Genomic DNA, 22,672 nt, shown 5'->3' with positions numbered 1-22,672 from the left:
AACGAGGTAAAAGCAGATATTCTCGTTCTAGAAATTATAACTGTATATTTTGTTTTAATAATAAGAAAATAAAATAAAATAAAAGAGGGCGGCAATTTTGTATTGCAGTTTTACTGTGGAGGAAGGCGGTAAATCGTCCGGCCCTAGCCTGCTTTAATTTTTATATAATTATCGTAAATTCAGATTTAGGAAATTATTATTTTTGTTAATTATTTTACTAATCGTTTTCTGAGGTCAAAGTTCCGGGTTCGATTACGATAATGCCCTGGCACTCTGGTCCCCCGCGTTTGGGCTCCGTAAAGGAGGATAACAGACTCCCTCGTCCGCTCCTCAAATTTCAAACTTCCATTTTTATTCATTTTATTTTATGTAAAAAATTCAAAGTTTGAAAATATGAAAATGAAATAGAGTGTGCATGCATCTTGTAATATATAATAAATAGACACGTGTTATAACATAAGTGAATTAATTATATTGAATACAGAGTATTTACGTGCCACTCGAGAATAAGAACAAGAGCACATGGGATCGCCCTGGCAAGACCAAATAGGAGATGAGGAGGTTTATTGGTGGAGGGGGTTAATTTTGAGGTGAACATAGCATTGCTACATTGTACAGTCTATAGAGCATAGAGTTGTCCGTCTGACTCGGCATTTTTGTCACCCATTAACTTCTTCCAACGACTTCTTTTAACCTTGTTTTGTGTAAATTATGTACACGTATACAGAGAAAGGTAGATTCCCCAACTGAGCTTTGTGATTTCGAGGATATTGTAATAAACTTTTTTACATTAATTTTGTTTCTTGCTTGTGGCAGGGGAAGAAGAAAAGAAGCTGATGACGTAAATTCGGAAAGTAAATGAACAGTAAATAAATGGGACCATCTCGCTACTACGAAAATTATTTGGGTGGTAAGTCATGTTTATATATTAGATTTTCTTTGTTCAATATTTATACTTTATGGTATAATATTAATGAATATTCACACGTACATGAACTAGTTATATTAATGAAAATTACGTGGCACATGTGTGGAGATCCCATATATCCAATGGTGTAGAGCCACATCGCTTTAAATATAATATAATATTTTTAAATATTTTTAAAACTTAAAATCCATAAATTAATTAATTAATTAAAAGCAACTTAAATCTTTTTCATATATTTTTAAATATCTTTCTCTCTCTCTCTCTCTCTCTCTCTCTCTCTCTCTTTTTGTGAACAAAGCATGAAATCATTTGTGATAAAAAGCCTAAAAAAATGTTGTATTCAAAATGAAAGAAGCATCATGAGATCATACAAAGAATAGTCAAGACGATCCATTTATGACCCAAAAGTGAATCTCATTTTTAAGAAAGATGTGCTGCTAGATGAATACCGTTAAGGGGTATAAACAAAAAAGATGAAAAGAAGTAACACTTAATTGAACACGTACAATTTTAAGTAGATTTTAGCAATGTGAGATATATCATTAATAATGTGGCCAATCAGCATGGTATAAATAATTTAATTCAAATCTTAAAGTTAAACCTACCAAAAGGCCAATTCTAACACAGCAAATAAATTCAAACTGATTTGGGTGGCTAGAATTGGTTTATTTGCAAATCTGAGTTCATCCACCGCAATGACTTTACACAGTAGAATTGGATGATTCCATAACTTTATGCAGCATAATCCCATCACTTACCTTTTATGAGTTGTTAAATAATTTACTGCCAAACGACAAAATAAATAAATTAGTATGGGTATGGCCCATTTGATTTTTTTTATCTATAAACTTTAAATAAAAACCTAATAATATTAGCACCAAAAAAATAGTTATTGGAGAAGGGTAGTTCCGTCAATGACTTGGGCAACGTGAGGAGGGGCACAACAAAATGGACCGGTGAAATGGTGGTCAACGCGTGAAAGGTGGTTTGGGTTAAAGGAAGGTTAAGCAGCGAATGATGAGAGAGAGAGAGAGAGAGAGAGAGAGAGAGCAGGCAGTCAACCAGAAGACAATAAACGGCCAAGGCGGCTTCTTCCGGGTGATGTGTCACATGACCTCCCTACATCTCTACTTCCATTCCATGCCAAAACGCAAAAGATTCCCCTCTCTACACGCTTTGCTTCTCCCCACTCAGCACTCCCTTCTCATTCTCCAAACCTATATCTCTAATTATTACTTGTTTTGTTTATTAGCTTATTATACATGCCACTATGAATGGTTATACATAGCTAAGCTCTACCCACCAACATATATAGGCTCTCTCGATGCCAATATATTAGAGTTTTACGGTCTCTTATTTTATGCGCGTTCATGAACAACTGTAAACATCGAATCAACTACTTTATTCTAATTAATTTTTTATTCCTTGTTTTAAGAGTATTTAATTATGAATTTTAACATTAAATTCACAAAATTTTAGTTCTTTATGTGTACGTAAATGAACGGAAAGTAAAGAACTAGAATCATTCAAATACCCATGTGTAAATAAACACAGTGACAGAATAAAATAGAATACTTGCTAGACAAGTTCATAAATCCTGGATGTTTGGGAGGCTTGTTAGACAAGTTCCCTGATGTTTGCCCAATGGACAATATGGCCTACTCAATGTTCTATGTCATCGACTTTTTTGTGTGCAGAGGGGCATCAAAATAACCAGAAGCAGGCAGGCAGCATCCAAGGAAGAAAGGGTCAGCGTGACTTATATAAACCAGGACCACTGAACGAACCACTTCTTGTTGCTGCATGCAAAATCTGATGACTTGTCAATAATTTACTACCACAATACAAAAATCCGTGTTACGAACTCTGCAAATCTAACATTGTGGGTTGCGTTTACGTGAACCAGTCTGAACCTTTCTAAGAGTCCCATTTCATGCCCACACGCAGCCCTTCCGAAGATCCCATTGGTCTGTCAAAAAATGTGCACGGATTTTATCAGATCCCCTTCATCATTTTTTCTTTGAAAACCCTTCAAGCGCTTTCCAATTTTGACCAAAGTCTTTAGGTGTACGGAGGAGAGTGTCTTTTCACAAAACTTGAATATTTCAATTGCCTTGGACCAAATGTCAAACTGTTGACCAAAATATATAGTTTGATTACAAAGCACTCTTTTGGGTCTTGAAATCCATGAAACATGCCATGTGAGAATATGGTTTAGGTCTCCCCGCCTTAGAAGTTTAAAATAACAAGAAAAAGAGATTGGAGTTTCTTTTGGAGTTTATGAAGTATCAATTAGGGATTTGTAATTGAGACTTATGAATTATCAATTGGGGATTTGTAATTAGGGCTTATTAGTTTCAATTTATGAGTTTTGAATTATCAAATAGGATTTGTAATCGATTTTGGTGTTCTTACTTATTCAATAGGTTATACTTTATTAAACATGCTCGCAATTTCCTTGTGAATGAGTGTGTATATATATATATATATATATATTTGTTATCAATGAAATTCACTTGAGTTTTCTATCTACTTAGTATGTTTGAACATAAAGTAAATTTAGCCAACCTCATTTTAAAATCCTGAGTCCGTCCGTCCCTGAGAATATGGTTTAAGTCCTAGAAGTTTAAAATAACAAGAAAACTTGGTTGTCAATGAAGTAAGTTGGAGCAATTGAAATTTCCTAGAGAAAAACCAAAAAACAAAGTGAAGAATAAAGTATTGGAGATATGCGATTTGATATTATCTTATGCTAATTTTTTGGGTGCAATTTGTCGTTGACAAGGAAAATGGTGGACATTCACATGTATTGTTGTTAGTTCATTAAGAAATATTTTCAATCTTGGAATGTTTTGGAGCCACACCATTACACGATTAAGCCTTTACAACAAGTACGATATGTCCCCAGAAGTTTCTTGGAAGGAGTCTCTTCTTTGTTTCGAGAAGGAAAACGACATCTTTTCTGGAAGGTCCAGAGTTTGGCCTAGGCCCAACCAAGTTGACCTAAACTTGCTAAAATATGGGCCGGCCCATTGAATCAGACCCATTTTCTTTTGTCTTCTCAAATGCCCTCCACTGGTCCTTATTTTTCAGTTCCTACCGGCTCTCTAACTATTAGCAGGAGACTGAGAGCTCAAAGCCCTAACCCTAATCCTTATCCTTACCCTTGACCTATTCGTTATATAATTTCTGGGTTGTATTGCAAACCTTCTTCTTCTTCTTCATGGCGCTTCATGGATCTAGTTTCTGCTTAAATGTGAGTTATGATAAGCTTTAGAGTATATGTATATTTTAAAGTTGTGATCTTTGTATGAAAAAAGCTTACTTTCTTTCTGAATTTCCATTTCACAGTGTTGGAAATCTCAAATTTGGATTGGGTTTTTGAAAGTTAGGAAAGAAACGAATGGAAGATGCTTGAATTTGTTAATTATTTCCTGTATTGTTGTTTACATTCTTATATTTCAAGTTGAGGTGATATGGACTTATTTTGATCTTTATTTTTCTAGGGAAATGGTTCTTTTAGGGAATTTTACAGCTTGCCGTGTTCCTGCAATTATAGTTTCGGGATGCTTCATCATCTCTCTTCACCTTCTTTAAAGCAATACAATTTAGTTGTAGCAAAGACGTTTGGAAGGAGGAATAAAAATCAGGTTTTGCCTGGGGATCGTCGTATCAAATTGCGGACTGAAAGACCCAGTAAGTTTATTTTCCTTGCCACTGTAATCTATATGCTTATCTTTAAAACCTCTGATAGGAATTTACCCATAAATTGTAAGGTTTCGACTGTTACATGTTCATCAAAGCCTTGAGTCCATTGACCTTTTTGATGCAGTGTACCATCCATTTGAGCACTTCTAATCTGTACTTTTTCAGTGCAGCATCCTCTATTCAGGCCTCTGGTTTGCGGTTATTAAGACCATGTAATGTGAAAGGCGATGACTCAAAGGATAATGCAAGCGGCGAAAGTGCCTTATTGGATGTGCAAACCTTGGAGCGTGATCTAGACATTGCCATTGCAGAGGAGAACTATGCTAAAGCAGCACAAATTAGGGATAGCCTCAAACTTCTGCGCCAAGATAGTACAACTTCTGTTTTAGCAGCAAATGCTCAATTTTACGAGTCATTCAGGATTGGGGATCTAGCTGCCATGCAAGCCCATTGGGCCAACCGGAAAGAAGTCTGTTGTGTGCACCCTGGTGCACGTGGGATATATGGTTATGAAGATGTTATGACTAGCTGGGACTATGTATGGGCGAACTATGAATTTCCGCTAGAGATTGAGCTGAAAGATGTCAATGTTCGTGTTATAGGGGATGTAGGGTATGTTTCTTGTGTGGAATTGGTTAAGACAAAGGGTAGCAGTTGGGGGGGACAGTTTGCAACAAATGTGTTTGAGAGAATTGATGGTAAATGGTTTATCTGCATTCACCATGCTTCAGTTCTTGACTTGTGAAACCTACAAATTATATTGTATTTTGGAATTTGGCTATATTGCCCCTTTGTCGTCTTCTCGTCTTTGTTTGCCTGATTTTTCTTATAATTTTTCACCTGTTCAATTCAAAATGTCGTAATCTTAAACTAATCTTGAACTAAAAACCAGAGGCATCACGGAGAATTATACTATGATATCTGAAATAACCCTGCATAAGAGTATTTACACCATCATTCTTCGAAGATGTTGAGTTCTAGTATTTGAGTACTGTATTGAACGACATTTTTTCCTTTACACATGGTAATGTTGGTACTGCAGTACAACCAGCACAAAATTGCAAGGGTCATACTCATGCAAGTTTTCAAACAACATGATTTGTTGACTATGAGATGGTATGCCTTTAGGAGTTCTATAAACTGCCTCTTGAATCTTGAAGACCATCCATTGTTGGACTCGAACAGCGAGAGGCTTTGCTTGCACGAAGCTAGACTCTTCCAATGGGGGACAGTGGTGGATTTGGGGCATATTTTGCTGGCCCTGTCACCTGGATTCCATTGTTTCCAATCAAACTCGGTTCCTGGAAAACTTTTGCTTCTGACCTGTTACTCACTTCCGACAGATCTGATGGTTTCCTACTGCTGATCACAACAACACAGACGAAGAATGCTTGAAACAAAGAAAGTGATGTATTGTATTCAATCGAGTAGCTTCCATCCTTCCCTGGTGCCAAACTGAAAACTGGCCTGTTCTGCTGTGCACCCTCCTGAAATGAAATACAAAACCAACATGTAAATTGGCTAAAACAACATCACCAATTGTGTGGTGTAGAGATGGCGCTTAGCTGAAACAAAAAATGAATACCTCATCGAAAAGTTCAAAATGATCGGAAAAAGGATAATATGTGGATGCTTTCAGATTCTGGCAGGATTTGTTCTGGTTGGAGAGAACACGCAGTTTACAACCAATATCCCAACCTCCACAATCACATAACCCACCAGATTTCCAACGGTCAATTAGGGGCGAAGGTTCTCCTTTATTTGGTGAGCTATGGACACCACCTGGAAGAATGACTATACTACTGTCTTCCCAGCTGTAAGAGCATCTATCCTCCGGTGAACACTTGGGGTAGCCCTTCTCCAGAACTTCCTCGTCAGTCTGCTGTTCAGCATGGCTCAAGTCTTTGCTAGGTATCTTGACAACAGCAGCAGCAAGCTCCCTTGTTGGTACGAACTTTGGTGATTCTTGATCTGCTTGTCTTAGCTCAACACCATACAACAGAGACTCTCTTACCATATACTTACTGAAGTTCTGTCCGTCAACGTTGGAGAAGTCAGAGCTAGAAACCTTCATTTGACCAACAACGTTGTAAACATAGCGACAACTTTTGCCTTTACTTCCTTGGCTCATCCAGCCACCAATTTTTCTCTTGATTTCATTAACAGAGTAAAATGTAAAATATTGGACTGCATCATCCTTTCCAGATGATAAGTATTTCGTGGTTGCTGCAAGACAGCTGCTGTTGTTGTCAACCCAAAATTTAAACAAAGGAAGTCCGTTCTTGATTGTTAATTGCAAAAAAGCTTGAACCCATGATGCCTCACTCTTCGCAGCTTGTAACGAGTCACTGACATTGATTGGCCTGGGGACAAAGGAATTAAAATTTGCTTTCAAGGGTTTAACAGCTTCAACAGAATGGTGTGGATTTGCCTCCTTGTGCTTCAGTATTGGGTCTAGTAACCTTCTTAATGGGCTTGACCTAGCTCTATTATGACTGCTTGCCTTCTCTCTGTTTGGATTATCTGGACAATCAGAAGTTCCAGATCTTACAGGACCTGATTTGACTGTCACATATGTGGAACTTAACTGTGGAATATCTGAACTTTCCTTAAAACTGAAACTTCTACCAAGCCGACCTAAGCTGAAGCTAAATCGGCGATTGGGAGTTGGGTTTCTGCCATTTCTAGTTCCCAGCTCTTCTTGATCTGATGTTTTGAAAGTATCAAAACTTGAACGGGTAAGCTTTTTCTCTGAATTTTTCTTCTCTATAAATTTATCTTCATATAGCAGGTCTTGTGTTCCTTTTGAGCATGAGCGCATGTGAGATGGAACAAAGCAAGGTCCCCATACTGTTACTGTTGATTGAGCCACTTGACATCATGTTTGACACTTTATTAAACTCAACTCCAGAAGGCAGTGGGCATGAGTGTGGAACTTCAGAACAGAGTTCTGCAAAGTCCATCTCCTTGGTAGAAAAGCCACCTGAGAAGCTAATCCCTTTAGCTTCGGTCACACGCTCATCCCGTGATGCTCTTGGTTTTGAAAGCTCCAGTACCTCTGTAAAGCCATTTTGGGGCAATTCCTTTGGTGGAGAGAGAACAGTGGTATTCTCCTCAACAGGGAAACGTTGATGACATAGATTGATATCTGGTTTCTGCAACTCCTCCATCCTTTTCTCAGTTTTACCATCGGAAGCAATTGCCTTTCCTTTTGAACTGAGTGAGACATCATATCTTCCCAAGTTAGACGACATAGCTCCCTCTTGATATTCCGAAATGATTCTTCGATCAATATTCTTCCTCTTGATATCTGATTCTTGCAACCCCTTGGTATTCTTAGCTTGACCATCCCAAGTGCTAACCTCTTCCTTTTGACCGAGTGAGACTCGGTAACTTTTCAAGTTTGCTGCCGCATTTCCCATTTCTGAAGTGATCTTCTGACCTGAATCTTTTCCCTTTCCCTTATCAACCATTATATCTGAGTGGTTTCTTCCACGAGACCCATAGGGGAAGGGTATCTTTTTGTGCCCATGAATGGCATTCTTCGAAGCAGTTTTAGAGTCTTGAAAGCGCACATCTTTCTGGATAGATGGTTTGGCACCCTGAGAAAGGCCTTCCTTTTGAGATGACTTGAGATTGGAACAGCGCGAGGAGTGTTGTGTCCCAGTGCGAACCAGATCAGATGATGTAGATGATCCAATAGTCTTTTCCAAGGATGAAATTCGGCTACTGCTCAATAAACTATTGCCACCTTTTTCTGGGGGATGTTTCTGCTTGTGCTTCCATTTTTCTAGCTGAGCCCAATCCAGAACCCCAACATTCAATGCCTTTTCTTTGACGTTCTCTCCTCTCTCAGGGCGCTGAAGATAACCAGGCAAGTTTGACATGTGCTTGACAAGCTCATCAACTTTAGCTGCATTCGCCTTCATACTCTGCCTATGCCGATTTCGCAAAGACTTTTCTTGGACCAAGGCACTATCATCTGCATCTTGTCTTGCTTTCTGATGCAGATCATACTCTGGCAAACCAACACCAGTTCTCACTTTCACCTTCTCTAGATGCTTTGTTCTTCGACTCATTTGGGGCTGTTGAACCTTGTCCTCTATGGTAGACTTGTTCTGCTCTTTTGAACTATTTTTGAGCCCTACTCTGGATCCCATATCCTCAGCAGGTTCTACAAAGCGACTACTTGGACATACATCAGATTGCATTGTAGCCTGGAGCTTCATTTTCACATATTAGCTGCCAGCACTCACTTCCCACTCACTCTTATCCAACCTTAAATTCTGAAAAGAAAAGAAAAACGATAATCAAAATAATCACATAAGTTCCAAATCAGGGGGCTGTAAAACACAGGATTTGATCAAACAATCCAATGCAGATGGTAAACAGGGAAGAATGATATATCACATTCCAATTTTAAGGTAACCAAATACAGAGAGTTTTTTGCACTTTTCAATAACAATGGGACAACTTGTAAAGTCCTGATGTCACCAAACTCATATGGAAGAAAAAGAAAAGAATAGATCTATGTAGAGGAAATAAAATTATGACATAGCTTAAACAATCCAGTCTTGCAACCACAGAAATCATCACATTGAAAGCAAGAACTCATAGATCCAACAAAACCCTAAGAAAGCAGCAATCACACAACAAAAGCTAACACCTTCAAGCTTTTCTTTTCTGTTTGGCTGAATAGAAAACGAAGAAATGTAAAATGGAAAAGAATCAAGATAAAGCCTTTTACGTTCGTAAGTTTCCAATCATGAGCCCCTCACACACAGCAATGACATTTCAAGAAAAACAACTCATTGTCTTTTATTCAGCATCTACTTTCTCGGCAACCAAACGGAACACAAATAAACAAAAAAAATGCAAATGCGCTAGCTAACCAAACAAGTTCTCACACGAGGTTCTTTAACAATGGAAGAAACGCATTTACCGAAACGCTCCGATCCCGAAATAGATCCGAAACGTAACAAAAGAAAGCAAAACAAAAAACAAATGCCGCGCGAAGCAACGTAGATTATAAGCAAAGAAAAGAATTACCGCCACATAGGCCAAGAACGACGCCGCTTCGGGTTCTGGTTTAATCTGCTGTTCTTGAAATTCGTGAGTGCGTTTTGGTTTTCACCGGAGAAGAAGACGATGATTCAGAGGAGCACAGACAATCTGCAATGCTCACACACACACACACACACACTGTCACTCTGAGCGTTGCTGACTCTGACCGAGATATAGAAAGAGAGAAAGAGAGAAAGAGACAAGAGGCAGAGGCAGAGTGTTTGTGTGTGGTGCGGTGCAGAGATCGTTTCGGTTTTTGATCGGACGGCTGATATGCATTGAGGTGTGTGTAGGTATGAGGCTACATGATGAGGGCAGTCACATCATTGTAGGGGGAGGTGGCTATTGGGGTCCCAGCCAGGAGACTTCTTTCTTTGTCACGGATCCCCACGAGATGTGGGGCCCGAAAAGTTCTCTGTGTCTTACGTCAGCGGCCGCTCTGATTGGAGCTGGGCTGTGGCTTTAGGCGCCTGACCTATGATTAAACCAATACAAGGCTTTTTCTTCCTTTCTTTTGGTTTTATTCGGACTTGAGAGCTCCTTAACTTTGACTTAATCTTTGTCTTTTCTTTATAAATTTTACCAAAAATTAATTAAATTTAAAATCATCCCAAAAAAATCATCGACCATTATCCGAAAGAGCTAAAAAATAAGAAAGATAATATTTTGCTCATAACACTTAATTAGTGGTGAGCATTACTAAGACGTTAATTGTTGTTTTAATGAGTACATTTAATTCACATGTTACCGCAAATCTCAAAAATTAAATTTAGGGTCCGATGACAATTGATGTGATGACACTGCTCATTATTAATTATATAAATTTATAAATAAACTCAATCTTAGACATGTATTTATAAAAAAAAATTCAAGTACTATTTAAACATAGAAACACACCCAAAATTAACCCTAAAGTCAACTTTTTGGGTGTGTTTATAAATGAGTTTTGAGTGTGTGCAATGATGAGTTTTGGGTGTATTTATAAAGTGTTTTGGGTGTTGGGTTTTTTTATAATTTCAATCTCCATTTTTGGTGTTTTAGTGAAACTCCCTATTAATTAAGAGCGGTGACAAAAACACTTTTAAGAAAAAGCACATTTATAAGGATGAATGATAACTATTTAGGGTGCAAATAACAATTTTTTAAACAAGTGCAAAGGCGAAGAAAGTAAGTTTTGTTTCATTTTGTATCATCCAGTGAGAACGTTAGGACTATCACAATTGGGTTTGTGATTAATTTATAATCGTTGATATATATATATATATATATATATGGGCTCTTATGTAAGATTAACAATTAATTTTCACTTATGTGCATGTGATTCATAAACTGTAACAATCCTTGTTGTCTACGTTGAGTTATAGATTTCTAGTAGCTTTCGTGCTCTTTATAGCATCCTTAGTTTTTACTCGAAATACAAAGTAGCCTATAGTGCTAACATGATCCTAAGTGGATAGGCCGAGTCTTTGATCAATGATTAGATTCTTAAGCTTTGCATCTACAAAATTAAATCAAAATATTCGCAATGTCTGTGATTATTTGCTGTTACTATCAAGAAAGAGGCGTGTCCTGTGTGCTGTGTGCTGTGTGCTAGCTAGAGAACAAAAGATGGCTAAACTTACCTAACCATGTCTGAAATTTTAACACAGCCAATAGGCATAGGACATGGAGGAGAGCATGGCCTACTTCCAGAATAATGGGTGTCTAAATAAAGCAAGCCAACTCAAATAAAATGTGGGGAAAATACTTGGACTCTTGTTTCATTTTCCTGGAATCTGTCATTGTTTTATTTCTTTCTCTGTTGGCTTTCCGTTTTTTTGTTACTTGTCCTCGTCATATTCCAATCCTCTTTTATTAGTACATTGTCGGTATCGTTATCTTCATTAAGGTTAGGTTTTTTTTTTTAAAAAAAATAATTATTTTATATACAAGTAATATTAGAAGAAGAAAGAGCCGAACATCAGAACTTAGTGTAAGGATAAATGTTCTTAATAATTTGAGTCCCAAACCTTTATTTATTAAAGCTAGCTTTAACCTAAGGTATTGTGTATGTGCCTGTGTGGGGCGATGCATACATTTTTCATTTTGTATTGATTTCCCTTTTGTGCATAGTAAAATAAGATCTCTCTGGTTAAAGGGAAAAGACTAAAGAGCATAACTTAAAGTGAAAAGCTGAAACAAAAATGAAGGACCGAAGAAAAGCTTCTTCTAACTCCAAGCTACTCTTGGATTTTAAGCCTTTAGCTTGTAGAATTGGCCACATTAGGCATAACAAGAAAAAGCTTCCCAGGCTTATTTGGTAATAGTTCCCAGGACTTATTTGATTTGAAAGTTGAGTGGTTTTGTAATAGTATCCTACCTTATAACTATTCTGTGTCAAGGACATGCTACATATATGTTAGTCTATCATATTGCAAATATCAATTTATGATGAAATGCTCCTATAAGGAACTTGTATATCACATGGATAATACTGTTTTGCTATCTTCAACCAATCAAGTTCCGTTACACGTGATAATTTTTCCACATGACATTACATGATTGGTTGAAAATAGCAAAATAGTGTTATTCTCATAACATGCAAGTTCTATAATTATTTCGTTGTTAGGAAGTCCCCATCAATTTACTAGTCCATAACTATTTTTCTATGTTATGAAGTCTGGATCACCTGCAGTTGGGTTGGGCCACATTGCCAATGGGCACTAGAGTTTCGTTAGCCCTAAGACCAAATTCTTGGCAAAGAAAGAGGAGGAGGTCCTGGCCCATGAAGGTTTGGGTGGATTGAGCTCTACCCTTGAGTCCCGATGTTTTGCTGGCCCCAACTGGCGGACCAGCCGGTGATTAGTAGATGGGTTGGGAGGTTTGGAAGATTGGGGTTGATATGAAGGACTGATGTGATGGATCAACGGCGGAGAAGAAGATGGTAAGGGCGTTGATGGAAGATCAGAGGGAGGAGATTTTGGGTTCGGTGTCAGTGAAGGTGGGTCTTCGTGGCAAAACCTAGAGACATTTTAAAGAGATCTTTGAGGAATTAATTTAGGGTGTTGTTAAATGAATATTAAAATTAATTGAGTACATTCTACTATTAAATTATTTATTGAATTACTAATTTATCATAGTATAAAATGGCCGAAAAAGATAAATTGAATTGTGAAAAAATGTAATTTTAATAAGTATGAACTTTTTAACTATTTAGGTATGCTTTATGTTCCAAAGAAGAAGAGTTTCTAGAACTTTGATAAGTTATAAGCTCTTCTCTGGAGGGAAAAGAAATGAAGATGAGAAATGGCATCCGAGTTTCTATGATGCTGGGTTAACCTAAAGGACTGAACTGTGTGTATCTTGTACGAGATGCGTGACTTGTCTTTGTTGGCTGGATGGGAATAATTGAGATAGCTTATCTAAGTCTTGATAGTGATAATATTTTCTAATTTGAGGTACATATGAGATGAGGCTTGGAAAAGAGACACTAGAAAGGAATTTGAGAGTTAAGGAAAATTTTGAGTCCAAAATGGTCATTGGTTGAGAAAGCTTTATTCTATTATCTCAAGTCTCAGTAGAAAATGTTTCCCTGCTATACTAATATTTACTTTTGTTTCTGGGCTAAAATAGGACTTATTATTATTATATATAAACGTTTTATTGCTAATGCTATTTGAAGTTCTGTTGATGTTCTTTATCTTTTTTGATTTTATTTATTTACTGTATTACCATTGTATTCGGCAGCTAGCTCTTGAATGGGTTTGGTGGTTTGATAGTGTTCGACAACCAGCTCTCAAATGAGTTTGGTGTTGTGTGATAAAATGTATTATGGTGTATCAGAGGTATTTTTAATAGTTAAATTGGGTGTACTTAATTACTTTTACATCTATATCTATATATATAAAGCAAAAGGTAGAGAATGGTGAAATATTCAAAATACCAGAAAATGTCATTGGTTAATGCAAACATTAAGAATTGAAATTATTAACTAAATGAGGATAATACAGTAAATTCACACTTTTTCATATTAAAATTATTAACTAAATGAGGATCATATTTTTATGAAGAATAATGCTACTCTTACCACATTTGTATACCATATTTTATACCATCTTATGTGGTAGCTGAGGTGGACAGCCACATCAATTAAAATCATTTGATATTGTCTTTTCTTTTATGATTTATTTCAGTATTTATTTTTCTAATTGCCTTAATTAAAATACACTTCATTGATTTAATTGATGTGGCATATAATATGGATATGCCACATCATGTGGTATAGAAATATGGGATAAAAATGTGGTAAGTGTAGCATTATTCTTTTATGAAACACAACTACCCATTATCTTTTTTAATTCTAAAATAAATTTAATTTTTTTTTTTATAAAAAGCATCTCCCAGGCGCGAAAGCGCATGCAGAGAGGCTAGTATATATAAAGCAAAAGGCAGAGAATAGTGAAACATTCAAAATACCAAAATATGCCATTGGTTAATTCAAATATTAAGAATTGAAATTAGTAATTAAATGAGGATAGTATGGTAAATTCATTTTTTTTCATATTAAAAAAATTAAAAAAAAAAAAATAGATTAGATCCTACTTTTATGGAACATAACTACCCATGTTATCCTTTCTTAATTCTAAAAATAAAATAAATAAAATAAAAAATAAAACCAATTGGCACATGCATGAGCATGTGCCAATGAGCTAGTTTTAATTTAAATATTAGAGTATACTTAGATCATATGATGTATACATTTAATTTTAAAATTTGTTTAACAACACCCTTAATTTAATTTATAATGCATGTAGTATATCCTCACGCATACATGCATGCCCTAATCTCTAATCAGCTCTAATAAGTGTTTGTACCAGAGTAACGGTAGGCAGAGAAATTTGACCCAAAAAAAAAAGGTATGCAATAATGGTAGGTTAAAAAAAAAAAACGATTATTTTGTTTTGTAACCATGACAATAATTGAGTTCTTAAAAAAAAAAGAAATTTATAAAAATTCCGACTTCTCTCTTCCCTCTCTTATAAATAAAAAATTATCGCTTCGATCAATGTGATTAAACTTGAGGGTCAAATAGCCACCATACCAAAAGTAGCATGCAAACACGCTACACAGCATGATCCCCAAGTGTTGGATGTTGATGTTGTAGACAAAGAAATTTTGGTGCAATAAATTTTATTAGACGAGAAAATAATTAGGGTTCGGTGGATTAAATTGTGGGCCCCATAATTCGCCCATGTGGCGTGTGACTCATCAAAATCGAATTAGTTGTCAAAAAGGTGACACGTGGCGACATCCGACGGAGTGCATCAGACGGTTCAAGATGAAGACAAAATTAAGGGAAAGAATCTTCTGTAATTGACTTTGATTTAAATCAAATATTAATCAGGTCAATCAATTGAAGATAATCTGGTTAAATTGCCAGAATATGGGAATTGATTTAAATCAAATCAAAATCCCACAAAACAAGGTTTTAAATAGGGAAAGTTATTTAGGTCAAGCATCCTACAAGAGCCTATAAATAGGAGGCTTCAAGACGAAAGAGGGTCCAGAAAAAACCTAGCATTGAGAAGAAGCAGAAAACTCCCTGCATTCTTCACCTACACTTTAGAAAAGCCACCCAGCACAACAAATACGTGCTGGTTCCTCCACCCTAGAAAATCCCAAACACCAAACAAGCCTTGTGCTACCCGTTTGATCAAGATCAAGTCTCTACGACCCTTGCATCAAACACAAATTTTCTTTATACATTTTGGAGATCGAATCAGAGGATTCAATACAGAGATTGTAACCTTAAATTTCATAAATACAAATATTATTTTATACACGTGTTCTTGTCTCATTTGTCACAAGAAATTTGTGTTTACAAATTTGGCACGCCCGGTGGGATCATCTCTACCTCTCATCTCTTTTTCCAGTTCCAAAATCAACCAACACGCTAAACACGATGGCCTTTAAGAAGATTCAAACCGTTCTTGTGGCGAAAGGGAAAAGCGTGAGCGCCTCCTTCTCAAACGGAGATTCTACTGGGGTCGTCACCCGGAGCAAGGCCAAGGCGATATCCGCAACTCCACAGGTCACTTCCATACCGACTCAAGCCAAGGCGAAAGACTTGAACCAAAGGCGTGAACCGGTTATCAATTTGGTCTCCTTGGGGGCAAAGAAGAATGCCTCCCAGGCGGATGAGAGAAACTCTCGGAATGAAGAAAGGAGTTTTCGGGCTCAAAGAATTCAAGAGAACGTTTCCTCTCACCTGTTTCAGACGCTGACTTGAGCATAGGCTCATATCATGGATCCCCGCCTGACGACCAACAGAAGAAGATTGCCTCGACGTCCATAGGTGAGTCTTATTCTATGGCCATGCAGGTTTTGGTGACGGGAGCAATGTCTATTGAAGAACAGCTGGCCCATATGAGCGAAGCGGTCATGAAACTGACGAAGATGGTCGAAGAGAAGGATGCGCAGATTGCTTCTCTCATTAACAAGTGGGAAGCACATCAGGATAAGGAGCTTGGTCAAGACGCAAACAAGAAAGGACCACATCATGATGCTGAATCCAGCGAGAAAGGATTGGGTCATGAAATAGAGTCGGGTGAGAAGTCGCACGAAAAAATTGACGGTGCCTCGTGGGTTCTTTGTCACTCCAACAACTTCAGGACATGATCGTGAACACCATCAGAGTTCAATACGGAGCACCTTTCCGAGACACGCTCATGTATTCTAAGCCATACACCAGGAGGATAGACAACTTGTGGATGCCGACGGGATATCAACCTCCCAAGTTCCAACAATTCGATGGAAAGGGCAATCCAAAACAACACATTGCACACTTCGTCGAAACATGCAACAATGCTGGAACGGAGGGCGACCACCTGGTGAAACAATTTGTTCGGTCCCTGAAGGGAAATGCATTTGATTGACATGTAGACTTGGAGTCCGAGTCCCTTAACAGTTGGGACCAAATGGAGCGAGAATTCTTGAACAGATTCTATAGCACTCGTCGCATCATGAGTATGATGAAACTCACGAATACCAAGCAATGGAAAGATGAACTTGTCGTTGATTACATTAATCGATGGCGTTCATTATGCTTGGATTGCAAAGATAGGCTTTTGGAGATATCGGTAGTCGAGATGTGCATTCAAGGGATGCATTGGGACAAGGGATTAAACCTCGCACGTTTGAGGAGCTAGCCACTCGTGCCCATGATATGGAGTTAAGCATCGCCAGCCATGGAGGAAAGCATGAGCCCGTTATCGAGCATAAAAAGGAGAAAGTCTTTGGACAAAAGACAGATAAGCCGGTCAAGAAGCCTACCAAGGAAGCAATGACAATCAACACTGTCCCGGTCAAAATCTCCGCCCAAGATAAGAAGAGGGAAGTCAAAAGGATGGAGTCATCCCGAGAGGTAGATAGACGTCGGTGCACCTTGAAGGAATTGGAGGAGAAAATGTACCCTTTTCCTGACTCCGATGTCGCAGGTATGCTTGAGGATTTGCTGGAAAAGAAGGTGATCGAATTGCCGGAATGTAAGCGGCCTGAGGAGATGAACCGGGTCAACGACCCTAAATTTTGCAAATACCACAGAATTGTCAGCCATCCAATAGAAAAGTGCTTCGTGTTGAAGGAGTTAATTATGAACTTAGCTAGGCAAGGAAGGATCGAGTTGGATGTTGACGAAATTGTGGAGGCGAACGTTGCCATAATTGTGTTCGGATCCTTTGATCCGGTGCCGTTGCCCGCATTGTCAAAAAGATTGGAGTTTCAATCTACAAGGAGCATACACCAGAAGACTGGTCTATGTACAAAAGAAGTGGTGGGCGAACCAAACAATCAATGTGGTGATGGCTTTATTGGTGACTCGTCTTTTGATGACAATGAAGGATGGACGCTCGTTATTCGGCGGAAGTCTCGTACGAAGCGCATTCCTCAACGACAAAATGCTCAATCAAAGAAGGAGCGGCGAAAGAAAGGCTCGCACCAACATTCTAAGAACAAAACCAGACGGATGGTGAGGAGAGACTCCGAGCAAGAAGATGGACCTTTAATCCAAGGGCCACGAACTCCAGTTATGCTAGGAGAATACTTTCCCAAAGTGTTCTTCGTAAGAGGGCCAACAGAGACAGTCCTTATGACAACTTGCTATCAGGTAGATGACGAAGATGCCTCGGAAGGAAGATATGAAACTCATGAAGAGCGAAAGGTCTCAACACAGGCAGAAATCCACTAGCGCATTCAAATATTGAAGACGCGGTGGAACTCCCTGAAGCCATACGTGTAGCATTGGTAAAGGCATTAATGGATCTCGATATCTAACCAAATAAGATAAGGAAGACCGGAGAATTAGAGCCTGAGTCTCAAGACCATGCTATTTGCTGCGCAACGTACGCTTCCATCACATTCACCTATGAAGACCTCTTGTTAGGATCTAAACCATATAATCGTCCGCTTTTCGTGTTAGGGTATGTGTGAGAACAAAAAATTAGTCGCATGCTTGTGGACGGAGGTTCAGCAATGAACATCATGCCTAAATCCACGATGATGAAGTTGGGCATCACCATGGACAAATTGTCTCGCAGTCATCTCATGATTCAAGGCTTCAATCAAGGAGGACAAAGAGCTATGGGCATGATCAGAATTAAGCTCGTGATAGGCGATTTAAAGTCAAACACCATATTTCACGTGATTGGTGCTAAGACCTCCTACAATCTCCTATTAGGAAGGCCATGGGTGCATGAAAATGGGATAGAACCTCAACCTTATATCAATGTTTAAAATTTTACAGAGGAGTAAAGAAAATCTTGGGTAACGTCAAACCATTTACTGAAGCCGAGTCTTACTTCATGGACGCCAAATTTTACATGGATGAAGACATGGTATCTGAAGTTATTCCCGTGGAGGTTCACTCGACAGGAAAAGCCATGCCAAGAAGAGAAGAGCATTCAAAGTGCCCTCTTGCTACAGAGAATGTTTTGAAGAAGTCAAAAAGCACCTTGTTCGGACAAATGGGATCATCACCGACAAATTCACGGAAGGTGTCTATTCCCGTCCTCCGCTATGTTTCATCATCCCAACGGAAGGAAGAACAATCCCAATTTGGAGAAGATTAAAGCCAAGGAAATGGGGAGAAAGCGACATGAAGTTCTTGAAGGAGTCGACAACCATACCTTTACCCAAGTTGAATAATTTAGACGTTTCGAAATCTTCGGTACTAAGGTTCGTCAGAGCATCACAAGAGGCAACAAGACACGAATCTCTTCCGGTCACAAGAACAAAAGAAGGTTTTGACCCTAATGCTTATAAGCTCATGTCAAAGGCAGGTTATGACTTCGGCTTATCCTCTTAGATGGGAGAGCTTAATCCAGATGTCACAGGAGAAAGGAAGCATGGCCTTAGCGAAACCCAAAAGAAGTTGAAGGAGCAAGGTTACACAATTGACTTAGCTGGAGCAGACCTAGGTTTTACTCCTGTCGCACCTGTCAAGATCTCTGCTAGAAGAATAGAAAAGAAAGCGAAGCTCAACATATTAGTGTCGAAGCGGTTGAGGAGGAAGAAGAACCAAAGGCTGGTAAGAGAGCCTTAGTGTTCGACCATTTAGCCAAGCCTACCCAGCGGACCTCGGTTTTCAGCCGCATCAAAGAATCAACATCACGACCTTCTGTGTTCAAAAGGATAACTGGGCATGATAGCCAAATGGGAATTCAATCAGCCCCATGCAGATCGGCGCTAGAAAGACTTGGAGTTCCAAGCAAGTCGTCTGAAGAGAAAAATCAGCAAGAATTGAAAACTAGAGTTCATGTCGATTCAGCTGAAGACAATGAAATTCGGAGCTTAATCCCGTCACGTATGAAACATCACTCTACATTAGACGTAACTTTAGGTGACCAACTCAAAGTGAAACGACAAACAATCATACAAACTCGGGAAACTTTGAGTCAACAAAACAAAAGTGACGATGAAGAAGCGGATGTTATAGCTATTCATCACATTACGATCAAAGAGCTCAACGAAGAGGAACCTTTCGAGGGGGTTCATGATGCTCCTACCACATTAGAAGATGGAGGCCAAGCGACTATTGATGAACTAAAAGAACTCAATCTTGGCACAAATGAAGACCCAAGACCTATCTTCGTTAGTGCACTTTTGAATCCTAGTGAAGAGGAGTCCTATCATCAACTGCTACTTGAGTATAAAGATGTCTTTACTTGGACATACAAGGAGATGCCAGGCCTTGATCCGAAAGTTGCTGTCCATCACCTTGCAGTCAAACCTGGAACACGTCTAATCAAACAAACTCAACGTCGCTTCCGTCTGGAGCTCTTAAGTCAAATCGAAGCCGAAGTTAACAAGTTGATCGCCGCCGAATTTATTAGGAAGGTGAAATACCCGACGTAGATAGCGAACATCGTTCTGGTGAAGAAGAAAATCATTGGACAAATTCGTATTTGTGTTGACTTTTGAGGCTTAAACGCGGCTTGCCCGAAGGATGACTATCCATTGCCCATAATTGAGCTCATGGTTGATGCAACCACAGGTCATGAAGCCTTATCTTTCATGGATGGTTCATCTGGATACAATCAAATAAGAATGTCGCCAGAGGACGAAGAACTCACAGCCTTCCGCACTCCAAAAGGAATTTACTGTTACAAGGTGATGCCATTTGGCCTCAAGAATGCAGGTGCGACCTATCAACGTGCAATGCAAAAGATCTTTGGTGACATGCTTCACAAGAATGTCGAGTGCTACGTTGATGACTTGGTGATCAAGTTAAAAAGAAGAGAAGATCACTTGAAAGACTTGAGAATGGTGTTTAACAGATTGCGGAAGTACCAACTCAAGATGAACTCATTGAAGTGTGCTTTCAGCGTCACATCAGGTAAATTTCTTTGTTTCATCGTTAAACATCGAGGCATCGAAGTAGACCAGACTAAGATTTAAGGCATCCGAGATATGCCCAAGCCAAGAAATTTACGTGAGTTGAAAAGTTTACAAGGGCGTCTCGTGTTCATTCGGCGATTCATCTCAAACTTAGCATGAAGGTGTTAGCCGTTCAGTCGCCTTATGAAAAAAGATGTTCCATTTGTTTAGGATGAAGCTTGTCACAATGCATTTGAAAGCATAAAGAAGTACCTATCGACCTAACCACTGTTAGGAGCTCATATTCCGGCAAACCACTCATATTGTACATTGCGGCTCAAGAGAGGTCAATTGGAGCCCTGTTGGCGCAAGAGAATGAGTCACATAAGGAGCAAGCACTCTATTATCTAAGCTGAACTCTTACTGGTCCTAAATTGAACTACACGCTTATAGAAAAGACGTGTCTTGCACTTGTCTTTGCTATTCAAAAATTAAGGCACTACATGCAAGCGTTCACAGTTCATCTAATTGCACGAGCTGACCTGGTGAGATACATTATGTCAAAACCAGTCTTGACGGGGCGTTTGGACAAGTGGGCGTTACTTCTCAATCAATATGAAATCATCTACACTCCAGCAAAGGCGGTAAAGGGGCAAGCTGTTGCAGATTTCCTAGTGATCATCCAATTCCAGCAGAATGGGAAATTTCAGATGACTTACAAGACGAACAAGTCTTCTTCGCTGACATTTCTCCTGCTTGGATGATGTTTTTTGACGGATCGGCTCGTAAAGATGGGGCGGGGGCTGGCGTAGTCTTTTTGTCACCCGAGAGACACGTATTGCCCTACTCATTCTCTTTAAGTGAACTTTGCTCGAACAACATTGCAGAATACTAGACTTTGATCATGGGCTTACAAATGGCCGTAGAGATGAAGATATCGAGCTTAGAAGTATATGGTAACTCCATGTTAGTGATCAACCAATTATTGACCCACTACGAAGTTAGGAAGGATGATTTAATTCCATATTACCAAATGGCCACGCAATTACTGGAAAGGTTTGACTTCGTGACGCTGGAGCATGTGCCAAGAAAGGACAATCAAATGGCAGATGCCTTAGCAAATCTTACCGCTACGTTGGCGTTGACAAAAGATGAAGCGGTGAATCTTCCAGTTTACAAACGTTGGGTCGTTCCATTAACACTTGGAGCATGGCAAGAAGGAGCCAATGTTATCTCGGTATTGTCTATTGACATTGACGATTAGAGGCAACCTTTAATGGATTATCTTGAGCATGGGAAATTGCCAGATGATTCGAGACATCGATCAGAGGTACGGCGTCGGGCACCTCGATTCATTTATTATAAAAAGATTCTATACCGTCGTTCATTCGAAGGCCTGTTTCTAAGATGCTTGGGGGAAGAAGATGCATCCAAAGCAATGGAGGAGGCTCACTCAGGTATTTGCGGAGCTCATCAATCAGGGCCGAAGCTACATTTCCAAATAAAGAGAATGGGCTACTATTGGCCGACTATGGTCAAGGATTGCATGAATTATGTGAAGAAATGCCAAGCATGTCAATTCCATGCCAACTTTATACATCAGCCGCCGGAGCCGCTACATCCTACAATTGCTTCATGGCCATTTGATGCGTGGGGCCTTGATGTGGTGGGACCAATAGCACCCAAATCTTCTGATGGTCATTCTTACATCCTTGCAGCCACAGACTACTTTTCAAAATGGGCAGAAGCTGTACCTTTAAAGGAAGTGAGGAAAGAAAACGTAGTGAACTTTATCAAAGTGAATATCATTCATCGGTATGGTGTGCCGCGCTACATCATCACAGATAATGGAAAGCCATTCTCGAACCGGTTGATGGATAAATTGTGTGAAGACTTCGGTTTCAAACAACGCAACTCTTCAATGTACAATTCCCCAGCCAACGGTCTTGCGGAGGCGTTCAACAAAACTCTTTGCAACCTGTTGAAGAAAGTTGTTGGAAGAACCAAGAAAGATTGGCATGAAAGGATAAATGAAGCATTGTGGGCTTATCGGACGACATACCGGACGTCTACTCAGGCTACACTATACTCACTCGTGTATGGTGTGAAAGCAATCTTGCC

The 22,672-nt window shown here is 39.0% G+C and overlaps 2 protein-coding genes and 1 pseudogene across 2 annotated transcripts; 2 read left to right on the top strand and 1 right to left on the bottom strand.

Annotated features, from left to right (window-relative positions):
- Window positions 1-4,023: 4,023 nt before the first annotated feature.
- On the top strand, window positions 4,024-5,417 carry LOC103338549 (Nuclear transport factor 2 (NTF2) family protein). The gene is made up of 3 exons (XM_008241765.3): window positions 4,024-4,184; window positions 4,435-4,624; window positions 4,807-5,417. Exons 1-3 carry the CDS (start codon window positions 4,152-4,154, stop codon window positions 5,379-5,381), a joined length of 798 nt encoding a protein of 265 aa, XP_008239987.2. The 5' UTR covers window positions 4,024-4,151; the 3' UTR covers window positions 5,382-5,417.
- Window positions 5,418-5,533: 116 nt separating this feature from the next.
- Window positions 5,534-9,922, bottom strand: LOC103338565 (uncharacterized). Its single transcript, XM_008241782.2, is given in 4 exon segments — window positions 5,534-6,123; window positions 6,222-7,475; window positions 7,477-8,922; window positions 9,686-9,922. Coding segments are annotated over 3 exon segments (2,922 nt in total). The 5' UTR covers window positions 8,866-8,922; window positions 9,686-9,922; the 3' UTR covers window positions 5,534-5,844.
- Window positions 9,923-16,087: 6,165 nt separating this feature from the next.
- Window positions 16,088-20,632, top strand: LOC148921074 (uncharacterized; annotated as a pseudogene).
- Window positions 20,633-22,672: the final 2,040 nt, after the last annotated feature.

The sequence above is a fragment of the Prunus mume genome, linkage group LG1 (genome assembly GCF_029339155.1).
Source record: "Prunus mume cultivar Tortuosa linkage group LG1, ASM2933915v1, whole genome shotgun sequence".
In the NCBI taxonomy this organism is placed as follows: Eukaryota; Viridiplantae; Streptophyta; class Magnoliopsida; order Rosales; family Rosaceae; genus Prunus; species Prunus mume.
This window is presented reverse-complemented; position numbering and strand designations above follow the sequence as displayed.

Coding starts and splice junctions, on each gene's coding strand:
- LOC103338549 (XM_008241765.3), top strand. CDS start 4,152: ATGGCGCTTCATGGATCTAGTTTCTGCTTAAAT. Junction 4,185..4,434: donor GATCTAGTTTCTGCTTAAAT/GTGAGTTATGAT, acceptor TTATTTTTCTAG/GGAAATGGTTCTTTTAGGGA. Junction 4,625..4,806: donor ATTGCGGACTGAAAGACCCA/GTAAGTTTATTT, acceptor TTTTCAGTGCAG/CATCCTCTATTCAGGCCTCT.